This window comes from Anarrhichthys ocellatus, unplaced genomic scaffold, assembly GCF_004355925.1.
Source record: "Anarrhichthys ocellatus isolate YVR2014 unplaced genomic scaffold, GSC_Weel_1.0 scaffold23, whole genome shotgun sequence".
Classification (NCBI taxonomy): Eukaryota; Metazoa; Chordata; class Actinopteri; order Perciformes; family Anarhichadidae; genus Anarrhichthys; species Anarrhichthys ocellatus.
The window spans coordinates 2,635,216-2,657,626 of NW_022280053.1; the positions used below are offsets into that span (position 1 = coordinate 2,635,216).

Below are 22,411 nucleotides of genomic sequence, written 5' to 3' on the forward strand. Positions count from 1 at the left end.
ACACACACACACACACACACACACACACACACACACACACACACACAGATAACAAGGCTTTGCTCACATCAGGGTCACGTTCAAGCCAAAAACACTTCTCTAAACCTGGGATACAAAAACAGACCGTAATACTCTACAATGGTATGATCTTCCTCTCTGGTGTTCCAGAAGTGCAAATGAGTATTTATGTTTAAAATTGTATATATTGGAAATTATGTTAATTCATTATATATATTTAGTGCATTCATAATTTTGAAGGAAGTGATTTTATTGTTTAAATGTAGTTACTAGTTTTGTCAAAAAAAGATACAGATTATATTTGAATGCCAACTATTTAGACAGATGCACAGATAACCCTAACCCTGAAGCTGCAATGATTATTTGATTAATAATCAATCAGAAAATAAATAATACATATGCAAAAATGGCAAAAGTTCACTGGTTTCAGCTCCTCGAATGTTGTTTTTTCTGGTTTTCTTAGTTTTCTATGATAGTTAACTGAATAGCTTTTGACTTTAGGATTTTTGGTCAAACAAAACCAAAAATGGTGATTGTTTGACAATGAAAATAATTGTCAGCTAAAGCCCTGTTATGGAAGTAAAACATAGTTCGGAGAATCACATTATGACTGTAAATGTAAAGCAAAAGTCTACATGTGATGTGTGTCCTTCATAGCGGGCTTCAAAAAGCTGTAACTGTTTGTACAACGTCAAAGCTTCAACAAACGCTCCTAATGGATTTCCTTCAGACAAAAAAAAGAACAGAAGAAAGTCTGACGACATCACAGCGGTGCCGAAATCCCAGCTCCTCCCACGTCCTCAGTGCTTTTCTGGTGGAACATGAGCGGTCCGCTGCCGACCAAGATGGCAGGTTTAAATTTAGCATGACGAGGGCGAGCCGGGCTTTGATGTCCACTTTTACTGTACATTCAAGCGGCTGACAGATTCTGTTCACGTCCACCCTGGGCTGCTTGAAATCAGTCAGTCAGAACAAATAAAGTCTAAATGTCCATACAGTTTGACACCCACGCTCTCAAGACGGGACTAGTCTGGCATTAACGTCAGAGATATAGACGACCAGGGAAATGCACAGCTCTAGACCTCCAGTAGGTTGCAGGGTGAATTATGTATATATACACAGACACAAACACACTGCTTGTTGGCGTCTATAAGCACAACCACAGTCAGGCACACACATTTGCTTTGTCACAAGTGAACAGTGAGTCTCCAATACGCAGCTGCTGTATCATCTGACCAGCTGTGGCCAGTGGTGGAAGAAGTATTCAGATCCTTTACTCAAGTTAAAGTATCAACACTGCACTGTACAAATACACCAGCACAAGTAAAGGTTTACTGTTAAAAAAAATCAACTTGTTTGAATTAATAGTTTTTGTACATTTTAGGAAATAGGCTTTCTGACTTGGAGGTAAATGTAACAGTGAGGATTGGTGCTACTTTCATATCTGTCCGTCAAATAAGAAGTTTCCAGTTTTTGTGCTAAGCTAGACTAGCTTCATATTTGACCCAGAGACAGGAGAGTGGTATCGATCTTCTTATCAAACTCTAAGCAGCAAAGAGGCATTTCCTGCATTGTCAAACTATTTGTTGAAGACATGTGAGAATCTTGAAGGAAGGCAGAATAAGGGGAAAATGACGCCTTATTCTCGAAATTCCATGAAACAAATTGACTTCCATTGAAATGATGTCTCTGCAATGGCAGATGTCTTCACTTGTTTTTATAAAATAAGACTTTCAGGACTCTGTAATAGACAAAGATGAAGATTTCTGCAGTGTGTGCAGTATGGCATGTGTTTATCTACAAAGTAACTAGTAGCTACTACCGATATCAAGTACCTCTGGCTATGGCTAATGTACTTTTCCGCACCTTCCCGAGGGGCTCCAAAGGGCTCATGTGTAATATCCGGGGACGATTCAGCTTCTGAGATGGTTGTGGCGCTCTTTGATTCACCTTCAGCTTCAGTTTCACCCCCCGCTTCAGTTTCAGCTTCACCCTCTGTCTCGTCTTCACCTTCAGTGGCAGTAAATGTTCAGCAACACAGGTAAAAAAACGTGGATTGACAAACAAAAAGTGAATCCGTGGGAACCTGAAACTGAACCACTAAACTCATTATCAGCCCATTAGAAAGCATCATTTGTCTCTTTGATAAATCCTACCCATTATTTTGTCTCTAATTGTGAGAGGAGACCTTTTAAAAGCAGACTTCTGCAGTGCAGTCCAATTGCTCAGTCTATCCATGCATCAGCCTTTTACTGTCCGGCCATGTGGAGAACAGCCCAGTGCTGTCAGGGTTGATGTTGCCACTTTGCCGATCGTTTCTGTCTAACAGCTCGGAGGCTGAGAGCCTCTCCAAAGAGAGAATCCCTAATCAAATTCCCTTTTATTCCTGCCTCCCAGAGCTCCTCACCCGGATTCACACTGCATTACAACACTATATGCCCACATCCTTCTCTAGCATTTCTCTGTCTGTCTTTTCTCTCTCAGTTCCTTTTGCTGCTCCATCCAACACCCATCCTCCCCCCCTTCTTCAATCCACCCGCAGCAGCAGTGTCTTTAGTCTAAATAAGAAAAGCAGAGCTGTGGAAGAATTCGTCCTGTGCAGGTTAGTGTGATGTGCTGTGATGAAAGGACATGGCGACAGAGAGGCCTATTAATAATAAAGCACACAGGGCCCATGCTGCAGCACTGCGAGAGGAGATGCAGGAAAAGAGAAGTGACTGAGTGGAGAGCCAGCTGAACATCACAGGAGAGAGGGAGAGTTTAGGAGACGTGCAGGAAAAGCGAGGTACGGGGTTAAAAGCTTACATTTCAAAAACAATGCAACAAAAAAGGGGGAGGAGACAATGCAGGAAGAGAGAGAGAGAGAGAGTGTGGAATTCCACCTCCTCTGCTTTGCATTATTACTTACTGGAACCGGAGGGGGAACCAGCAATTGTACCTGAAAGAGAATAAGAAGAGGGAGGGGAGATGAGAACTTGTTTATTTATGCATTCAATTTGCCTAAAGACTTGACTGTGCCTCATTCATCAGACTCAGGTGGCAGAGAGAGCTTAAGAGCTGTTCTGCAAAATAACGGTTTGTTGGAGACCACCTCTCAATGTCCCGGAGTAATTACTGGGCTTGCACCGCCTCCCCCATCCTCCCTAATTTGCCCCGTTACTCTTCCCCCAAAATCCTCACATTCAGAGGGTCCTCATCATATATGTATGTTTTAAGAGAGCGCTGCCACTTTGCAACGCTTGAATCAAAAACGTTATGCCTTCCCTGCATGTTTACCAAGATTGTATTTATAGTTAGGTTAGCTTGGCATGCATAATGCAGTCCGTGGAGACCAAACTGTTTCGTGAGCCATGGCCATTTTGTGTACGATTTCAACCGAGCATGTTTTTAATTTTTAAATTCCACTAATGGGATTTAGGAGTTTAAAAGGGTGGTGATGTGCTCTGAAGTTGTGTATCAGCATTAGAACTGGGTTGGAAGCAACAGCATGATTTACAAAAAAAGGGCTGACAATAGAGCCATTCTTTGCAGTGTGTGTGTGTGTGTGTGTGTGTGTGTGTGTGTGTGTGTGTGTGTGTGTGTGCAGGTACAGGTGTATGTGAGTGTGTATCTGCCTGTGTTTCTCTCTGTGTACATGCGAGTGTGTCAGTGTTTGTTTGAAAGGAGAAAACTAGGGAGGGGCTGCCCTAGATTATTATTTTATCATAGCTAGCTACTGTAGCTGGCTACAGTCTCCGAGAGGATTTCCCCCCCACGCACTCCCACGTTGTAGCACAGCTCTGATCTGCTCTCTGCATTGAGGAGACGACAACTCGGAGAACTCAGTCTCTCCATCGACTTCTCTCAACTTGTACCCTTGATCCTGCCTTTCATTCAGGACCTCATGACAAAACCCACAACATGAATCAAGTATACTGGAAATCACTGCATGTATATTTGTTTTGAAATAGAAAATGGAATTTTATGATCAGTCAACTCTGATTAGAAAGATTGAAATGAATTGCTTTGATGCCACAGATTCGCAATAATGCAAGTAAAATAATACAACAAAAGAAAATACACAAAATACTTAACAATTAAATCAATAATATTTTGTTATTGTGAGAGGCTAAAGTCGAATATAGTCCCATTCTTTGCTCTCTAAAAGACACTGGACAATGTTTCAAATGTTTTCTGTACAGGAGCTAAATGTGACCCACTATCAGCTAATGGGACACAAAGCTAGCATTAGCATAAGCATCAGCGGGGCTAAACTACCAGCAATAACCGCTAACGGAGCACTAAGGTAACATAAAATAAGCTGGGCTTAAGACTGCAACATCAGCTCTGCAACCCGTAAATGGAGCAGCTAGCAAGCGCGGCGTTTCTCTTCAGTGAAAAAGATTATTCGCTTTCATTCCAATAGATAGAGATTGATATCACCCTCATGTTTGTACGGTAAATTAGAAGCTACAGTGAGCAGCCAGGTAGCTTAGCTTAGCATAAAGACGGGCTCTTTTACAGTACAACAAAAAGCTCATGAATTAATACGTTTTGTCTCATTTGTATAATTTGTACAAAAACCAAAGTGTAAAGAGGACAATTCACGTTTTACCCGGGGTTATGTGCTTGACCGTTTCCAGCTGACACTTCAGGGATAATGAGATATAATATGATCCTCGTGAGCTTTAGAGGTGCTGGTTAGAGAATTTTACCTCCCGACAGACGCAGGCTAGTTGTTTCTCTCTGTATTTATGGTACTAACCTCAGAGTAATATCAATCTTCTCATCTAACTTGTCTTTTAAATGCAGAATAAATCATCCTAAATCTTCAGCAGAGTCTAGGCTCCTCCCGGGAAACATTTTTAATTGTTGCAACTTCGATCAATTAATAGTCCTATCCATTAATACAGTAAAGCAAGCTGACAAAAAAAGCCAAGGCAAATGTAAAGAGTCAGGAGTATGATCAACAGAATAGCATGTTTTAGGTACGTACAGGTGTTGGGGGTTCCATTGGGTGTTGGCAGGTAGGAACCAGCCTTCCAGGACTTGGCTTTGAAGCCCTTCTTGCAGCGCTGGCAGTCCTGGCCCGTGGTGTTGTGTTCACACTGGCACTGGAGGTTCCCATCCTGCAGCAGGCACTGGGAGGCATGGAGGTTACACTTACACCTTTAAAAAAATAAATAAAAAAAGGAGTACACAGATGAGATGAGAGAGGCAGAAAGCGAAAGTTGTAATCACACGCTGGTTGTAAGTGTTAATGATGTTAGAAATTAGTGTATTTGTACACCAAGGAGACAAAAAAAAGACAAGTGCAAATAGTGAGTGTTAAAGGTCTGGTGCAGAGATGGGACACAAAGATTAAACAAGATTAAGATCATAGGATTAAGGTACGTAAGGTTCTAAGTAGTTTGTTGTTTACTGAGTAGCGAGGTAAACTACACTGCACACCTGACAAAGAGAAAAAAGTAAGACGTGCGTGTGTGAGCGTTTGTACCGTATGGGTGCTGTTATGGGTGTAGTGTACACTTACAAATGCACCAGTAAAATGTTGCCGAAATGAGGATTGAAACACACTAAGAAATATAAAGATGCAATGCCATCAAGATTAATTGGTGTAAATACATTTATATAAAGAAAACAATGATTTTTCTTTTGGTCTCAATTTCAGAAGTGTCACGCAAAGCTACAGCACCCATTTGTATTCTGTTTGCTTGAGCAGTTTGTACAGTTGCATCTGATTCTCTATAATTTGATTTCACCAACAGCTTCTCTGTATCTACACCTAAACTGAGTAAAGCATCAAAAAGGAATCAAACTCTTTTTACTAAAGTTCTTCTGAAAGTCAAAAGTCCAGATTGACTGAACGTAGAACTGAAACGTTTAATTGATTCATCAAGTAGTATGAGCGCAACCTCGGCTGGTTCCTGTATGTTTTGTGTCTGTTGTTTTTTGATATGTTTTATTGTGATGTTATCCTTCCCCATTTGTACTCTTATATGACATTTTTTACTTGCTGCCCATCTTGACCAGGACTCCCTGGCAGAAGACATATTGTATCTCAATGGGTTAAATAAAGGATAGATAAATAATCAATAAAATCAAGCTTGTTGCTTCTCCTTTTTCTCAAGATATCTGGAGCACAGGGACACAAAGCAGGATGTAAAGTGAAAAAATAATACACTTTCAAAAGTTGAATGCAAAACACTGTCGGTCCAAGATTGTTGGTAATCTATTTTCCCGGTCATTTTGGAACAAATTGTTGTTTACAATTACTGCCTGTGAAATTCAAGTATCTGTCTGTGTGTGTGTGTGTGTGTGTGTGTGTGTGTGTGTGTGTGTGTGCACGAGTGTGCGTGCACGCATGAACATAATGTGTGCGCAGTGCGACCGCGGCAGAGGGCAGGGCCCAGGTGGGCTGATCCAGAGGTTGTAGCTCGGCTGGGAAGGAAATGAGGATCTTAAGGACATTCGGCAGCTACGACTTTAAATTACAGCCTTTTCCAGATGAGCGACTGGACTCCAATCCAGTTTGTTCCACAGGAGTGAACAGCTATCCGTCTGCATCAAATATTCAAAGAATGGCCCCTGTATTCTGGCAGGATGACTGCTTCAATCTTCCTTCCTCACACTAATCTGCACTTTCTCATCAATTTTTTTTTTTTTTTGTGGTTTATCCTGTCGGCCTACCAACCTCAATCCTAGTCTTGCGACATTACTTTACATACAGGATAACGATGACTGAAATGACTGAAACTTAGAAAACTTCACAGGAAACGAAATGGAGGCAGTCGATCATGGTGCGTTGTCTCGCATCACATTGTTGCTTGCGGTCCGATGTTTCTCTCTGATCACCTGGACGAGCTGACAGGACGTGCCAGGGAAAATCCATCCGTCGACGAGGCCTTGTTTCCTGCATGCCTTCTGAAGGACACGAGCTGTCCACTTAGCGGAGAGGGAAATTGAACATCTCTTTTTCATGGAGGAAATAGAGAGCGAGCGAGTGTGTGTGAAATGGGACAGGTGTGTGTGTGTGTGTGTGCGCGAGTGTTTCTGGCTGCAGTGGTTGTGATGCGTTTAACCGAGAGCGGCTATGACAGCCAACAGATCTGAGAAGCAGAGGCGCGGTGACTAACGTCTGGATTGAGTGACTGACAGCGGCGAACATATCACCGCTTCTCATCTCCCGCATCTTCGGTGATAAATCTCATCTGTCCCATCTTAAAAGAGGAAGCGCCACTGAGTGCAGCACCTAGAAGTTGTAGTTAAAAATCAATACTAAAGACCAAAGTGATTTTCTACGTATATGCTGCTGTGCAGTTTGTGTCTTGCAGGCCTAATGGCTGCAGCCTACGAGAGGAAATGGCCTCCCTCTCGTCAGTTATCTGGACAGTTGACATATAGAGGTTAAAGCTTGCATGAGCAGATGAGTCTGGATCCATAGATTTACCTTCACCAAATACCACTGGAGTTCTAATATTAACTAAACCCTCTGCTATGTTATTATATCATGAAAGCAAAATTGGCAGTCTTGCAGGTTGAAACTTTGCGCGTCCCCTTGACCTGCTTTTGTGACCTCTGCCACATAGTACAGCCAAGGAAGACCAGGAGTGCTTCTAGCTTTGCACTCCTTCCGCATGAATGATGCGACACTCCACCTTTTCAAGTGCCGCGTCTCTTTAGCTCTCTCGCTTTCGGATGACAGCTTGCACTGGGATTTCTCCCGACCCCCCCCCCTCTTTGGTCCCTCCACATACAAATAATACATGGGCACAATCATATGTTAATGCACAAGATGTCTGCCTTCACTGCAAAGTCATCAAAGTGGGAGTAGCAGCTCTGAGCTGGAGGAAGTTAAGACAGGACAGCTGGATCCATCACAAGCCTGTCTATTTACTCAGAGAGAGAGAGAGGAGAGATGAAATTAGAGAAGGTGAGGGGAGGAAAAGACAAAGAACAAGAAGAGAAAGCTGGGTGAGAAAGGGAGTCTAGGAGCAGAAGGAAGTAAGTGATTCAAATGTATTCCAGTCTGCATTAGAAACCACACGCACAAGGTGGTGGTTTAATTAGCTGGTGTAATTATGGGTCAATACTTCTGTTTATCAGTCTGTTGGAGAAAAATGAGCCTATCGTTCGTTTCAGCAAATGGGCAAAAACAACTTATATTTACATTTTAAGGGACAAAGCCTCCAGCAGCGGTTGGAAATATGAGTCTTGTCCGTTGGGAGCAAAGGAGGAAGTCGGCTGATGTTACTGTAGAGCCACAAAGTCTGCAGAGGAAGGAGGTCGTGGTGGATGGATGGCTCAACAAAACATCAGACTCAAACGCTGGAGACTGCAGTTTGTTTCCTACAGACATTCAACGCTGATTTCTTTTAACAATGGCTGCGGCCGTTCCCTGGCATTAACCAACACAACACAACACAACACATGATGTTTCCCCAAAAAACGATTGCAAAAAAGGGGAAAATGCCGGCCAGAAATGAATGTTAAAAATTGTGGTCTTGGTTAAGTTTTTCAAAAACTGTGTACGTTTTTTTCTATATTTAACCAAAACCATTATCTTTCTCTGTCAAAAGTGTTTTTGAAACCCAAACTTTGTTGTGTCAAAGTTCTGTACTACGTAGCCCAGACCACTTCACTCTGGTGTCTGTGTGGCACAAAGATCAAAAATGTTGCCAGAGTAAATAATTCAGATGCCAATTATGTTTCCTCCAAAACATGTGAGGCAAAACCATTTTGTAGGCTACAGTAGGAGACAGAATTGGTGCATGTGTATTGTATGATCTATATGCCCACACTATGTTTTGCATTGATCAATGATCTGTATTTCTTATCGAATAGACGGATTAGTTGTCAGCTTATCTGTGTGTTTCTCTGTCCGTTCTCTGTGAAGTCATGTCAGCGCTGTGCATTTCATGACGCGAGGACTGCCTGTTTTAGACAGCAGAGACGCAGCAATTAGGAGAATAAATAATAAGAAAGATAAACAAACATCAAGGGGGAGTCATGTGGTGGCAGAGCCTGAGAAAGCAGCTGGAAGCAGCAGTTAATGGGGCTTTATCTGTCTCTTTACTGTAGTCGATGCCTATTCCTCTATTTCTCTCCGGGGACATTGCTATCACTCCCGCTTTCTTATTTTCGGTTTTGCACTCTCCTCCCACTATTTTTTCAAATGTTTTTAAACTTTTGCTCCAAAATTCCATCTACTGTAACCGTTCCAGTCCTCCAGTCTTTGCTCACGCTCTTCCTCCTTGTTTATCCATTTTATCCCCCATCTCTGTCTTTCGTTTCCCCTTCTGTCTGTCTCTGCATCCCTGACTCCTTTTAGATTTCTTTTTCTTTCTTTTCTTTTTTTTTTTTTGTTTACTACTGCCCATAGTACCAGTGCACTCTGTGGAGCGCATTGAGTAAATTGGGTTGTGGACTTGTGTCTGAGCGGAGTAGGTGGAGGAGAAAATAGGCGGGCATAGACGATGCGGGGAGGGGGGCTGAGCAGTCAGTTCAGCAGGGAGTAGGGCAGCTGTGTCAGAGCGCTGACAGTCTGCCTGCCTCCCCGACCACAGCGGTGAGACTCGGAGGAGGAGCAGGAGGAGGGTCCGCATTGACGTGCTCTAACCTGCGATGACAGACCGCATCGATGCGGCTCTGACCCAGCAGGAGACCGCCCTCTTCTTCTACTCTGTGTTCGATCAGCCGTCACTGAGAAGGCCCACTCGCTATTTGCAGCAACTCCCTCCCCTGATACCGCCACCGGCTACGCTACCTGCTGGAGTCACAGTAGAGTGAGAGCCTAATGGGCAATGAGTGTCAGGGCTTTTGTTGGAGACTTAACATCCAAACCAGGGCTGACTCATGACCTGGAGGTCCATGTGCAAATGCAAGGCGATGAATGAAATAGCAGGAAAATGGACAGGAAATGAGAATACAACACAATAGCCCTACACTTAGCCGCACTTTTGTAAAGTGTATAATATCTGATTTTTGTTCAACAGAGGACATGAAGTCTGCCATTTTGGTCAACTAAAAATGTCTTATTCAGCGTTCGGTGGTACTTAGCTCTCCCCTTTCCTGTCACGTCTTGTTGCAATTAACCAAGATGGCAACGGCCAAAAACCAAGATGGCGACGGCCAATATGCCAAATTTGAAGCACCAAAACCGTAGTCCACCAACCAATGGGTGACGTCACGGTGAGTACCTCCACTTCTTATATACAGTCTATGAGGAGGAGACATCGTGTCCCCGGAATTTGAAAAGAAAAGAACAATATTTACATATTCATAGATTCTGTATTCTTCATTGAGGGAGAAGGAGTAGACGGGGATTGGTCTTATTTATTGATAGATCGTGATCATGGACTTTTGTTGTTTTAACTGTCTATTATCTTTATAGTTCACTGTGCTGTACCACAAATTTCCCCTTTGGGGACATTCAAATGTTTTAGGTCTAAGATGTCATTTTAACGAGGCAATTTAACTTTTTTAGGGAAGAAACATATCAGAAATAAATCATGCCTAGAGGTGATATTTAAGTATGTCCATCAATTCAAATCTGATTGGTAGAAGGCGGCCTGCAGGAAAGCCGAGCCCTCCAACATCGCGTATCCCGAGCTCAACGGCAAGCGACCGAGCGAGGAGTGGGTGTTGCGTGAAGCTTGGATCATTGATCAGCAGCACGCCTTATTGGCTTCTGCTGAGGTCTTTATCACCACGTCCCCTCCCACTTCCTCCCTCGCCTTGCCTCGTAAATTCAGAGCAGCTAATTGGACATGACTGCGTTTATGTTCCAGCTTCATAAATTTCTTTCTCTGAAGGGAGAGGATCGATTTTCCTCGAGTGCAACCTCCCGTAGCAGGAGAGCAGCATGAGTCTCTTCAAACGTTCCCTCTCCGCCTCACCACCCCCCCCTCCTCTCCACAATCCATCCTTTCTCTCACATGCTCGCTCTCTCTCTCTCTAGACTAAACAGGTAATCTATAACTGACCTCCCCTGCAATCATGTGGTGAGCAGGGATTACACTGTGCCTCTCTTCATAACCACAATAATTCTTTCACACGTCTATCAACCCGTCACCGTCATTCATTAAAAACCGAACTTGTGGTTTTATTCTCAACAAATCATTCCACTCAATCTCATTATCTGTCATTATCTAATGAAAGCTGTCGCCGGCAGAAGACCACAAGTGTTTTAGATCCATTTCCTCCCATTCGTCTTTTTCTAGTTTCTCGGGGTTTCAAAAAATACATATTTTTGTGGGGCGTCTGAGGAAGAAAAGACTTTCAACTGAAGCATCTTAGGCAGCCGAAGTGACTGTGTGTTTGGCGTCTCCACAACACTCACAAGAACATAGATGCATGCACTCACTGTATACTGTATGTTCAATGTTGAAAGGTCACTGGATGTTTTTGGGCCTCTGAAGGAAGAAGCTGAGTGAAATTGTCCAGCAAAAATACTTCTTAAATTATTCAAAATGCAGGAATGACCTTGATTGTCTTTGCAATCCACACCGTGTGTGTGTGTGTGTGTGTGTGTGTGTGTGTGTGTGTACACTATGCAGAGTACGGGGATGTGTGACCTCCCTGGTGTGTACGTGGGATGATTCATTATATTAGCACAGTTTGCTCTGAGTAAAGTCTTTTAGTTTGTGATGCACTAGATAGAAGGATGGATGGAGAGAGAGAGAGAGATATTGTGTGTGACTAAGCGTACGAGTAAATTATTTACACAGGATACAGTAACTGACTATTGCGTGCGCGCACATTCCTGAGAGCATCGCTCTGATTGGTCGGTTTGAGTCGCGTAAAGAGCAGCAGGCAGAGTTAGGGCCACTTTGAGCTTACCTGCTCTCTGAAGTATGGACCGTATGCACAGCACCCAATAACTAAATAATGGAGCCTGGGCACATCCTGTTCTCCTGTCCAGACCTCAGAGGACCGTTCTCATGAGCACAGCAGAGGCTGTGTGTGTTTGTGTGAGAGAGAGAGAGAGAGAGAGAGAGAGATACTGGAAGAGCTCAGGTGTGGGTTACATGCCAGCTGTTTGAAATGTACTGTTTTTGCTGGCCTTTCAAACTGCAGGGGTAATTAATATGTAGCTATCAAAGGATTTTGTCACCCTGGCTGGTTCCAGTAAGGCTTTGTGTAGGATGAGACACAATTTGTAAATAACTTTCTTGGTCACTTAAACAGTAAGTAAACCCTTGTTTTAAGAAGTGGCTCATTGATATGAATTCATTCAGATTTGTGGTCCCTTTATTGATATCAGTAAGCACATTGACTCTGTAGTGTATGTTGATTTATGTGCCTCTCTTGCCTGTTTTAGTGTCCAGTTTATTTGTACTATCTTTTTAAATCATACTCATTGCATATCCCCTGACTGTGACAATGCACATTACACATAATTCCAGACTGTGAACATCTCAATCATAGCAGCTATGGACACCGGGGATTATCATGGATACATTTTCGCTACTTTTGCCACCTTTTTTGTTTTTAGTTTCGGGCCTGTGTGTAATTATTTTGTTTGTCTTTTTGAATATTCTTGCCCTGAAAGTTCATAAAATAAAATCAGAAAACAAACAAACATAAAGACGGTGGTAATCAGAAGCGACACATAGCAGAGCAGAGATTGTATAAGACCACGTTCAGACCAAATTTAGCAGTGGATGAGAAACGCAGACCGCTCATTCCCTGCAAAAAACAAAAACGCAAGGTCGTCCAGCAAAAAAGTTGAACCTGTTCAACTTGCGGAAAGCACAGTTACATCATCCAGCAAGACGCTGGCCCATGAAATACTGCAAGCGCACACACTAGGTAGATATTTCCACTGTTTACTTTTTGTAAATGATTGCTGTGATGATGAATTTCTACATTCTGTCTGAGTATTATAAGTGTGCAATGTTTTGCTGTCTGATAAGCTTCAAATCTCATGGATCTGTTACTCAAACTGAACTTCCTGGATCATATTTCATCGTCTCGTCTGTGCCCGAATAAACAAGCTTCCACCAACTTAACCCGCATGTTTTTTAGCAGAGCTTGTTTTGATCTGAACACCCCTTAAATCATTCAAATGTTTCTATCAGAACTAACTCTGAGAACTAAAAACAAAATTATCAAGTGGCCATATCTACTGATCACTCAAAATATTAATATCGAAACAGCCAAAAGTCAAACTTTTCTTTTACTCATTAAAAACACACAAAAAAGCGAGTAATGTTTTTTGTTTTTTTTTAGTCTCCTTGGGAACTTTTTTTGCTTTTTATTGGTCAAAACATTTTTTCTACTGAATATAATCCACTATTTAAATTAAATTTAATTTAATTTGAATATGTGTCCAAAAAACCGACTGCCATTTTTACCAGTAATGAAGTATGTCTGTGCTTAGTATGCAGACATAAATGAAATACTGTGTAAAAGCCCCACATCAGCAGTTTCACCTATAGTTTTCTCTGCTTGTCTCTGCATGACACTAATAAAAAGTTATTGTCCTATAAATAACAAATACTGAATGTTATCACCTATGAATACATGCACCCTCACTGACCACTGTGGTGGGCGACCCTTATTAATTCATCCACAGAAGACATACTTTACTGGCATTTGGCACCTGGCGGGTGGTAATTTAAGGCTCTGCACGCCGGCATTGTAATATTCATGCAGCATGATGCAGCATGAATGATGCAGAATGGCTGACGCCGCTCTTCCTCAAGCAGCCATGTCACCGCATCGTAAGGTGTCTCCCACTAAAGAGAGATCGGTCTCACCCCGTCCGGCCCGCATCGCCCTGAGATCACGGTGTTAACAGTGCTGCATATTAGCGCGTAACCTCCCTGCAGAGTCCTTACTGCTGCTGAATGTGTTTTAATGAACACTACAGCAATGAGTAACACCTGGGGAGGGAGGAAATTGGGTGCGAGTTGGAGGAGGGAGGGGGGGGTGTTATTATACATCCTCATTTTATTTAAGATATGAATGAGGAAGAAGAAGTAAAGGGAGTTGGGAGGCAATGGGGGGAATGAAAATGTGATGATGAGACAGAAACTCTGGGACGACATGGGGTTTGGTGGGAGGTTCTTCCTGTTGTGCAGCCCCCCACAGAGTCTTCGGACCCCCAGGGGCGATAAGGATCTTTGTAGGATCTTTATGTGTGTGTGTGTGTGTGTGTGTGTGTGTGTGTGTGTGTGTGTGTGTATCAGAAAGAAAAACTTTGGAAGTGGAGAACAAAATACTCTCAGGGCCTTCACTCGAGACGGAATGCCCGCCACACGAACTTTAGAGACACACTGTTGAACCTCTGATGTGTAAAGGCATGTTGTTGTAAATAAGCCCACCAACGCACACAAACTCGTAATCCCCAGTCCTTCACCCAATTATTTTTCCACACAATAACACACTTTCACTCTTTTTCTTAGCTGCATGTCCTCTCATTTAATTTATCCTAAAAGTCACCAAAACACGCACGCACACACAGCTGCAGACACATACCCAAGCCAATACAGAACACACCCGTAGTGTATGCTCCTGTACAGCCATGTGTATATTACTGTCTAATTCCGGTGGGACCGTGGAGGGGAGGATGCCTGGGGAAGACGAGCTGTGCTGGGATCAGCCAGAGGACAGGGGTTAATATAATTATCCCGCTAAAACCTTGAGACTGAGAGAACATCATTAGTCATAGAGAGGAGAGAGTTGCCCGAGCCGCGGGGCGGAGGAGGTGAAGAGTGAGAGGAAGGAGAGTTTCAAAACACACCAGTGCAGTTAGCAAGACAATTAGTGCTAAAACTTGGGGGTCTTTGTGCATGAAACCCAGAGAGGACAGTGTTTACTTGTGCTCCTAGCTGTAGCAAAAAAAAAAAAACTGCTTAGCTTATTCAGCAATTATGATATTTTGCTTAATAATTTCTATATAAATGAATTACTTGTGGTGGTTTTGAAATTAGATTCATATCTGAACTGAACACATAATGATCCAGCAAAGTCCAGCATTATTTAGTAATTGACCTCTGCTTTGTAGTTATCGAAGGACTTTTGTGAATGTGCTTCGTGAAACTTGGGGCCAAGAAGCAGAGCTCATCCAAAGACCACAGAAATGTACTGTTCTGAACACTATATGGAGCCATCTTTGTCTCTTCACTCTGTACCAGATGTCAAGTTTGGGGGAACTTTGGTTACTGTGTACGACGTGAATACGAGTGACAAATAGAGACGCAGCGTCAAATTGACCCCATGCTTGAAAATCAAACAGTCGCTGCAACTACAACTGATTATTTTCATTGTCTAATAATCTGGCATTTGTTTTCTCACTTCACAACAATTATTGATCGACTGATGAACTAATCGACTCATCGTGTCAGTTGTTAATCAAACACAAAATAGTGGCTGTCTCACCCAGTCTTTTTCCAATTGTAGTTCTAATTTACATTATTTAATCAAATATTTAGCATATTTAGACATTTTCTTTCAGCATCTTTTGCTTTTAGTTTCCTGCCAACTACAATCTGTTGAGGAAGGTTTGAATCTCATACACAGCATCCAACTTTATTGACTTTTTTATATTTGATATTTAGTATCAGATGCTTAATTTAAGAAATACAGTAAGGTATACAAAGTAGCAAAACTGTGATTGTCATGAATGATGATGCATGCTTCCTGCGTATACCACTTTACTTCAGCGAACAGAAAATAATACCTAAAATGTGCATAATGAGGAAGTATTGACTACTTATTGGTTAAGTGCAATTTAGCAGCTGATTAAGAGTAAATCATGATTAATTGAGAAAATGTTCAGCAAGTAGATTCACAGAAACTACAAATATCCTGCTATGATTTCATTCTTGAGCTTGGAAACAGTAGCTAACGAAACAGTCTCACCCCAAGCTCACCTTGCTCGCTTATTACAGAGCTTTTGACCAAACAGCATGGTCTTCTTCAGCAGATGAAACAGCTCAGGCTCAACTTTTTCATGAGAAGTTCAACGAGCAAACTCCACCTACAGATGAAGACTTTGTGACGCCATCGAATACAACGGTATATTCCTCAAGTCACTCGTAATACTTAACTACATAGTTTGCTCTCTACGTTCTTTTATTAAGTTATTCATGAACTCTTTTATTCCTGACTCAGTATGTCGTGACAATTTTGTGCGTCTTATTTGAAAGTGTTTTCCAAACTGAACAATGTTCACCATCACCTGCTGTCTTGTTCAGCTGGACTGAAAACTTGCAGACTCTCGTCCCTCCAAAGCTCCGGATGGGACAACACCGTGGTGAAAGTAGAAGTCTCTGACATCAAAACCTGACTGATCACAGTGTGTGAGCTGGTGTGTCTCTCATTGACAAACACATGGGCTTGTGTTTCTGTCTCTCGCATTGATAAGCTATTTATCCGTGCCCATCGACATGCTTGTGGTGACAGTTTAAAGGCCCTGTGTGTTTTTGAACACGCCATGCCTGTAATAATGCTATGCTAATTAATGTGGCTGACTGAGAACAAACCATCTTTCCAAGGACACCCTCCCTCTACCTCATGTTCTCCCACTTACAATTCCCAGCATGCCTTTCAGCTTTAAAGCACACTCGCGGTATCAAGAGATTCCCCTTTCACCAGATGCTGGGTAAGGCACAGTGCAGGCGCTAGTGGGGAGAATTCTTTATTGTATTTGTGAATTTAAAAGGGATATTTATGGGACGACTAAGACGGGGGGTGGGAAGGTGGAGGAAGAAAAGAGAAATCCATTGACGAGGGAGGGGATGAAGAAAGAGACATTCATCTGTGAAACAAAAGAAGGGGAATGAAAGGAAAACAGGCAAAATTGCTGACTTTAACTTTGCTTCCCTTCTGAAGGGAAATAAACTGTGATTATGAAATCAGCTACAACCATTGTGTCATAAATCACGGCATATGAGCGGAACAATGACACATTCCTCATTGCGGTCCCTCAGCTTTCTGCATGCCTTTCTTTTCTGGGGAGTGCTCATGAATGATTTAAAAAGTGATCTGTTTCCGAGCCTCTGCTGCCTCGGAGGAAGAGCAGCTCAGAGGGGGAGGAGTCTGAACGGGGTGGGAGGGACCACGCGTGAAGGCTCCCCGTCTTCAGCGAGAACACACACACACACACACGCACACATCAAGCATGAGGCGTATATTTCATTCATGAGGGAGAAGCTGCCAGTATTCAAGTGCAAAGCGGTTTCCTCTTGAAACGGAATAGACGGGGGAAAGTTTTCAACCGAGGCTGGAAAATACGGAGAATATGTGGGGGAGACTGTTACTCTGCTCTGTGGTGGCTGTGTGAACTGGAGAATAATATTTACAGAGCATCACACCTCACATCATTCATCACAAAATCACACACCCCAGCTAGTCCCATGAAACTAGGAGTTAATCCATCATCTGCCTCCCTCTTTTCTTCCTCTCCCTCTCCCCCTGATCCAGGCGTATACCTTCCATCCGCTCACCTTCACTCAGTAAAGGACACGAAAGAAAACTTTTGGTGTAATTCAAAAAAAAATAGTGGTGACAGTCTCCAAAGTCAAAGTCACCCTACATGGAAAACCAAGCACACAAAAAGACTGGAGGATCCATAAAGGGAGCAGAGGAGAGGCATCCGTTCTTCCTTGTTCTCCGGTGGAGATGATGGACAAGCCTCGAGGCCACAGAGATTAATGCTTCCAGAACCACAATAAACCTTTGCAACAGGCCACCATTCAGTCTAATTAGTCCATCCTTCAGGAGGCAGCGTGACTGCAAAAGTACAGATCTGAGTTACTGAAGGTTTCTCATTCAAAACTTTAAATGAGTACGTTGTGCTGTTACAATTTGAATTATGTGTTGATTTTCAGCATATGATCAGTTTGAGTGTTTAGTTTTATATATCAACTGGTCTGATTTGTTTTTTCTTCTTCCCTATTTTGTTACAAGAGTACCCATTGCACTTCACAGTTATACAGAGATATCGTCTGATTTTACTCCACACGGTCTATTTCCTTGTCAAAACCCGGCGCCTACATTACCCACAATGCAAGTCTAAGTGGGGATTCAAACCGTGTTGAAAACAGAGCAGTGGGCTGCGTTGGTGGGAGCGTGTTTAAGATCCTTGAAGTCCAGCCGGAGTAACTGATTAATGTGTTTAAGGGCTTAACGGCAAAACACAAACAGTTTGAAATACTCAGTGACAGGATTTTAGGACGATGTGTCAAATCAATGGATTTCTTGTAACCCCTCAGATTTACTTTATGATCCGTTGAGGTCCTGGCCAGCACGTTGGGAACCACTGTTTTTGGTTCACGATCAAGACATTTGCCTCGTAAGTTACAGTTTAAGTTTGAAATAATCTCAATAAACCTGATCCAGATGTGGCTCCACCCTTTCATCCTGTTCACATCTGTTTCTGGAGATCCTATCTTGATAAGGAAAAAAAACATTTTCATGCAAAAAGTGTAAATGCATACAGAACGCATTGGGATCGGACTGCAATTGGATTGGCCAGACCATGTCTGAATTTGCATAATCATATCCGATCCCAATACGTGCAGAATCAAGATGATAACTTTTATTAATTTCAGGTCTAAATGCCAAGGCCTGTGGATCAGCATCCACATAATGTATCCAGATAAAGCTAACATGCTAGTACCAGGGTTAAATGTGGCCTGATCTCGTCGTCTTCTGGTCACTTCGAAATAATATTCTCAAAATCAAAAATCTTGAGTTTTCAAGCTAATATTATCATCAGATTTCTAGATATTCTGCACACGTGCAAGCAGCACAAGCAGTGGAATGAAAAATAGCCAATCTGATGATAGATGTGTTGAGCATTTGTGGCCCAGACGCACGGTGATGTATTCACTTAAAACAGAATTCTCTCATCACACATTCCCAAGATAAACAACTCTTCCTCAAGCCCAGTAAAAGCTGCATGCAGCAGCAGCAGCTATAGTCGTCCCTCGCCAAAGGTGATTTAAAATGAATGGCCATTGCATTGCTTGACTTGACCTGAGACATATTTGTTGGCGAGTCCGCCAACTGAGCCTTAATAATTTACATATTTAGATGTGATCACAATGCAGGCAGAGTTGAGATAAAGAGAACACTTATTTATCCCAGGTGTGCAAAAGCCCTTCAGAGGTCCATTTGTATAATATCCATGACTACAGTTTGCTAATTTTGTAATTTTTTGTTAATTTTACAAAGGACTTCTGCTGCACTGGCTGTCATGATATAAACAGACTAATAAGAACACCTGAAAAGTCATAAAAACTGCTTTGACTGTCCTTTCCCTGCTCTCTGCAACATGCTTATAAGCAGCAGTAAAGTTCCTGTGCCAGTCTGAAGGAGAGCTTAAACCTCTCAGCACATTAGCTCTGTCAGCGGGGGGGGGGGGCAGGATGACATGGAGAAAAACAGACACGCGGCGGATAAATGAGTCGAGCAGGCATAAAACAACACGACCATGTAAAAACACCCTGAATACCATTAGTGTTTATACGGCTCGTTTTCTGGCAGGTCTGCTCTCAAGCTAATTTTCACTACTGGAAAATAATTAGTTGTTGATTAAAGGTAAGGCCTTTAGATGAGACGGGGCCTCTCAAATGTAATTAGGTGTGAAAGCCCACAAAACTAAATCACTGTTTCTTTGTACTGCTAGTGGCAGTATTAGTAGGGGTGGTATTCATATTTGTAATACACTGTGACTCGGCTGGAAAACAGATTTTCATTCCTCCTCCATAGTTTGTAGTTTAAGCCAATTAGGAAAAGCCAATTTACTAAAAATCCGTACTTACATTGATATTTGAAAAATATTGATTGCCTCAATTGCTAATAGTGGGTTTTCTAATAAAATGTGCCAAGATCTAACGCACTTTAAATTCTGTGTGCACAATTATTTGTCTGAAAGCCAATTGAAAAATGATAATTTGTTGGTGACATCAACCTCAACAGTACTGTGATGTACATGTGCTGCTAATAATACGTTTCCTTGCTCAGCCGACTGACGTAGGGGAGTAAGACGCTCCGCACACTTGGCTTCTCTTAAATGTCATTCCTACTCCGTCAGCCAATCAAATCAAACTGAGAAGAAGGCCCGATGCTGCAGCGATTACCAGCCGGGAGAGAAAAACGATGCAGACTTCGTCTTCCGCCTCACTCTGCTCCATCTCCTTCTCCCCGTCTTGGCCCTAATCCACTTAGTTGGCTCTTCCTGAGCTTACAGCCTTTCCTTTATTCCATTATAAAGACCCACCGTACGACCTGCTGCTTATTTCATTAAAAAGGCCCAATCCATGACCCCACAGCTAATCCATAATGCAGACTACAGACAGACCTATAGCCCACTCCACAGTCCAGCAGGGCAGCTGACAGATGGGACAGAGGGAACAGGGATGGGGAGATGGAGGTCCAATGAATGAGGGGGAATTTGAGAGCTCCGCTTACGAGTGAAGCTTCCCGGTGAATAGGATTTCACTGATGTAAATGATGATAGAGCTGAGGCTTTGCTACTCTATCTTTGATTGCTGGAGATGGCTTTCCCATGGCCCATCTGTCCGCGATATGGAAATGTCCACATCTAAGGGTTGAATACAGCCTGTAAAGTGAGCATGAAGCCAGAGGCTTTGAAAACCCAAAACACCTTGGCTTAGAGGTGATATTGTAGTCAGTACTGTAGCTCATTACAGTCAACCCCGGGAGAACTTTGCAACACAAAGTGAGTGAGGCTGAATCGTATAATAACGTTCTATCGACTCTATCCCATTTGACTTTGCCTCCTTTCCCTCTGTTTGCCCTTCTCTGCTCTCTGCTCCACCGATGGCTGCCCTTTCACCCTAAATGCCCTCTCACAACTGGCTCAAGATCCAGTTTGCGGAGTGTTTTCATCGCGTCCACAAATCTAAATTTACAACCTCCCTCCTATCAAACTAAGCTTCCCTGCGTTTGCACTTAACGGCCTATCGGGTTACGTTTTTATTGATAAAGCAGCACTATTTAACCCTGAGCACCTGGCTTCCCGCATACCTGCGCCAGCTCTTTAGAGCCCAGCAAGTCACTCAGCGACGATGCAGCGTCGGATAAAAGAGACCCGTCCCACAGAGGTAACGTCTTACACTGGTTGATGAGAAAAAGGCTTTTTTTTCCCTTTTTGCTGTCTCTGTCCAGGATCAACGCAGGTCATTAAGAAGAGTTAACTAATTACTTTTAACTGGGTTCAGCAAGAGAGCCACAGCTAGAGGCCTGGGGACATACAATACGGCCAGGAAGTGACTACAACCCTCTCTCCATCGATAACGCCAGCATATCTCATTACCGGGGCGACCTGCGGTACACTGCCATTCGGTCTTGATCATATAAAACCCATTTCAGCGTGCCGTCCCTGCCGGAGCACCAGCGGAGTGGAATATTCATTATTCAAATTTTAAGCATTGGAAATCCCAATATGTTACTAAGGCCAGATGAGATGAGATGAAATGGCTTAGCCTTTTGTCCAGGGAACATTGACTAATCGTCTCGCTCCCCAAAATCAATTTCCCAGCCGTAAGCATCAGACACTCTTGATTGTACTGTACTGTTGAAGACCCCCCTCCACTATCACCTAATACTCCTGCTGGCTGCCCAGAATAACTTATTGATTGGTGATAATGTTACGGGAGGTGTGGGTGGCCAGGGCGGAAGACGGACTGGCCTCAGTCATCTCCACAGGGCTAAATTTGGGTCCTCTGTTACCAGATCCAGCACAAACTGACACTATCTCCAGCTGCCACCAGCCATTAGTGCTGCTCTCGGGGTGAGGAGAGGAATCAAGAATGTTTTCTGGAAGTATAAATATGAAGAGAAATGTTTTGGGAGCTCAACAGTGTTTCAAGCAAAGCGGCACAGCAGGGAATTGGAGACGGAAGATGAATTCTTATAGATGTGGTGCACTTGTGGACTACTAAATAAAGAAATAAGCACCAATATTTCTATACAGGCATGGTTGATTATGGAATGTGCTGGTTGCGGTGGAGCTTCTGGCGTGGTGATGGACTGCTCCCCCCTCCGGGGTATTGGGCAGGGCTCTCCCTCTCTCTGATTCTGTGCTGAGCCTGAAAAGTGGCTGTGATCAATACCTGCAGGCCCTTTTCACAGTGCTAGAGGGCTGTGTGTGTGTTTGTGTGTGCTGTGTCAGCATCCACTCAGGACTTCATCAAACAACCCCCATACCTCGTCTCCACACACAACACACAACAAGACGCCCACATGAGCCAACGCCCCTCAAAAAACTCACTCATTTTCACTTTCCCTCTTCTCACCCACCATCCCTATCACACACACACACACACAAATTCACACCTCCTTCCTTCTGTTCCAGGCCGTCCCAACACGGATGTTAAATACCATTCAAATGTCAGCTTCCCGTATTGATTGGAATGATAATTCTTAAAGGTAG

The 22,411-nt window shown here is 43.0% G+C and overlaps 1 protein-coding gene across 1 annotated transcript in view; it reads right to left on the reverse strand.

Moving 5' to 3' along the window:
- Window positions 1–22,411, reverse strand: part of ntng2b (netrin g2b) — a 54,748-nt gene that overhangs the window by 16,894 nt on the left and 15,443 nt on the right. Inside the window, 2 exon segments of the mRNA XM_031859865.1 lie at window positions 2,927–2,956; window positions 4,994–5,166. Of these exon segments, the coding sequence (XP_031715725.1) occupies window positions 2,927–2,956; window positions 4,994–5,166 (203 nt within the window).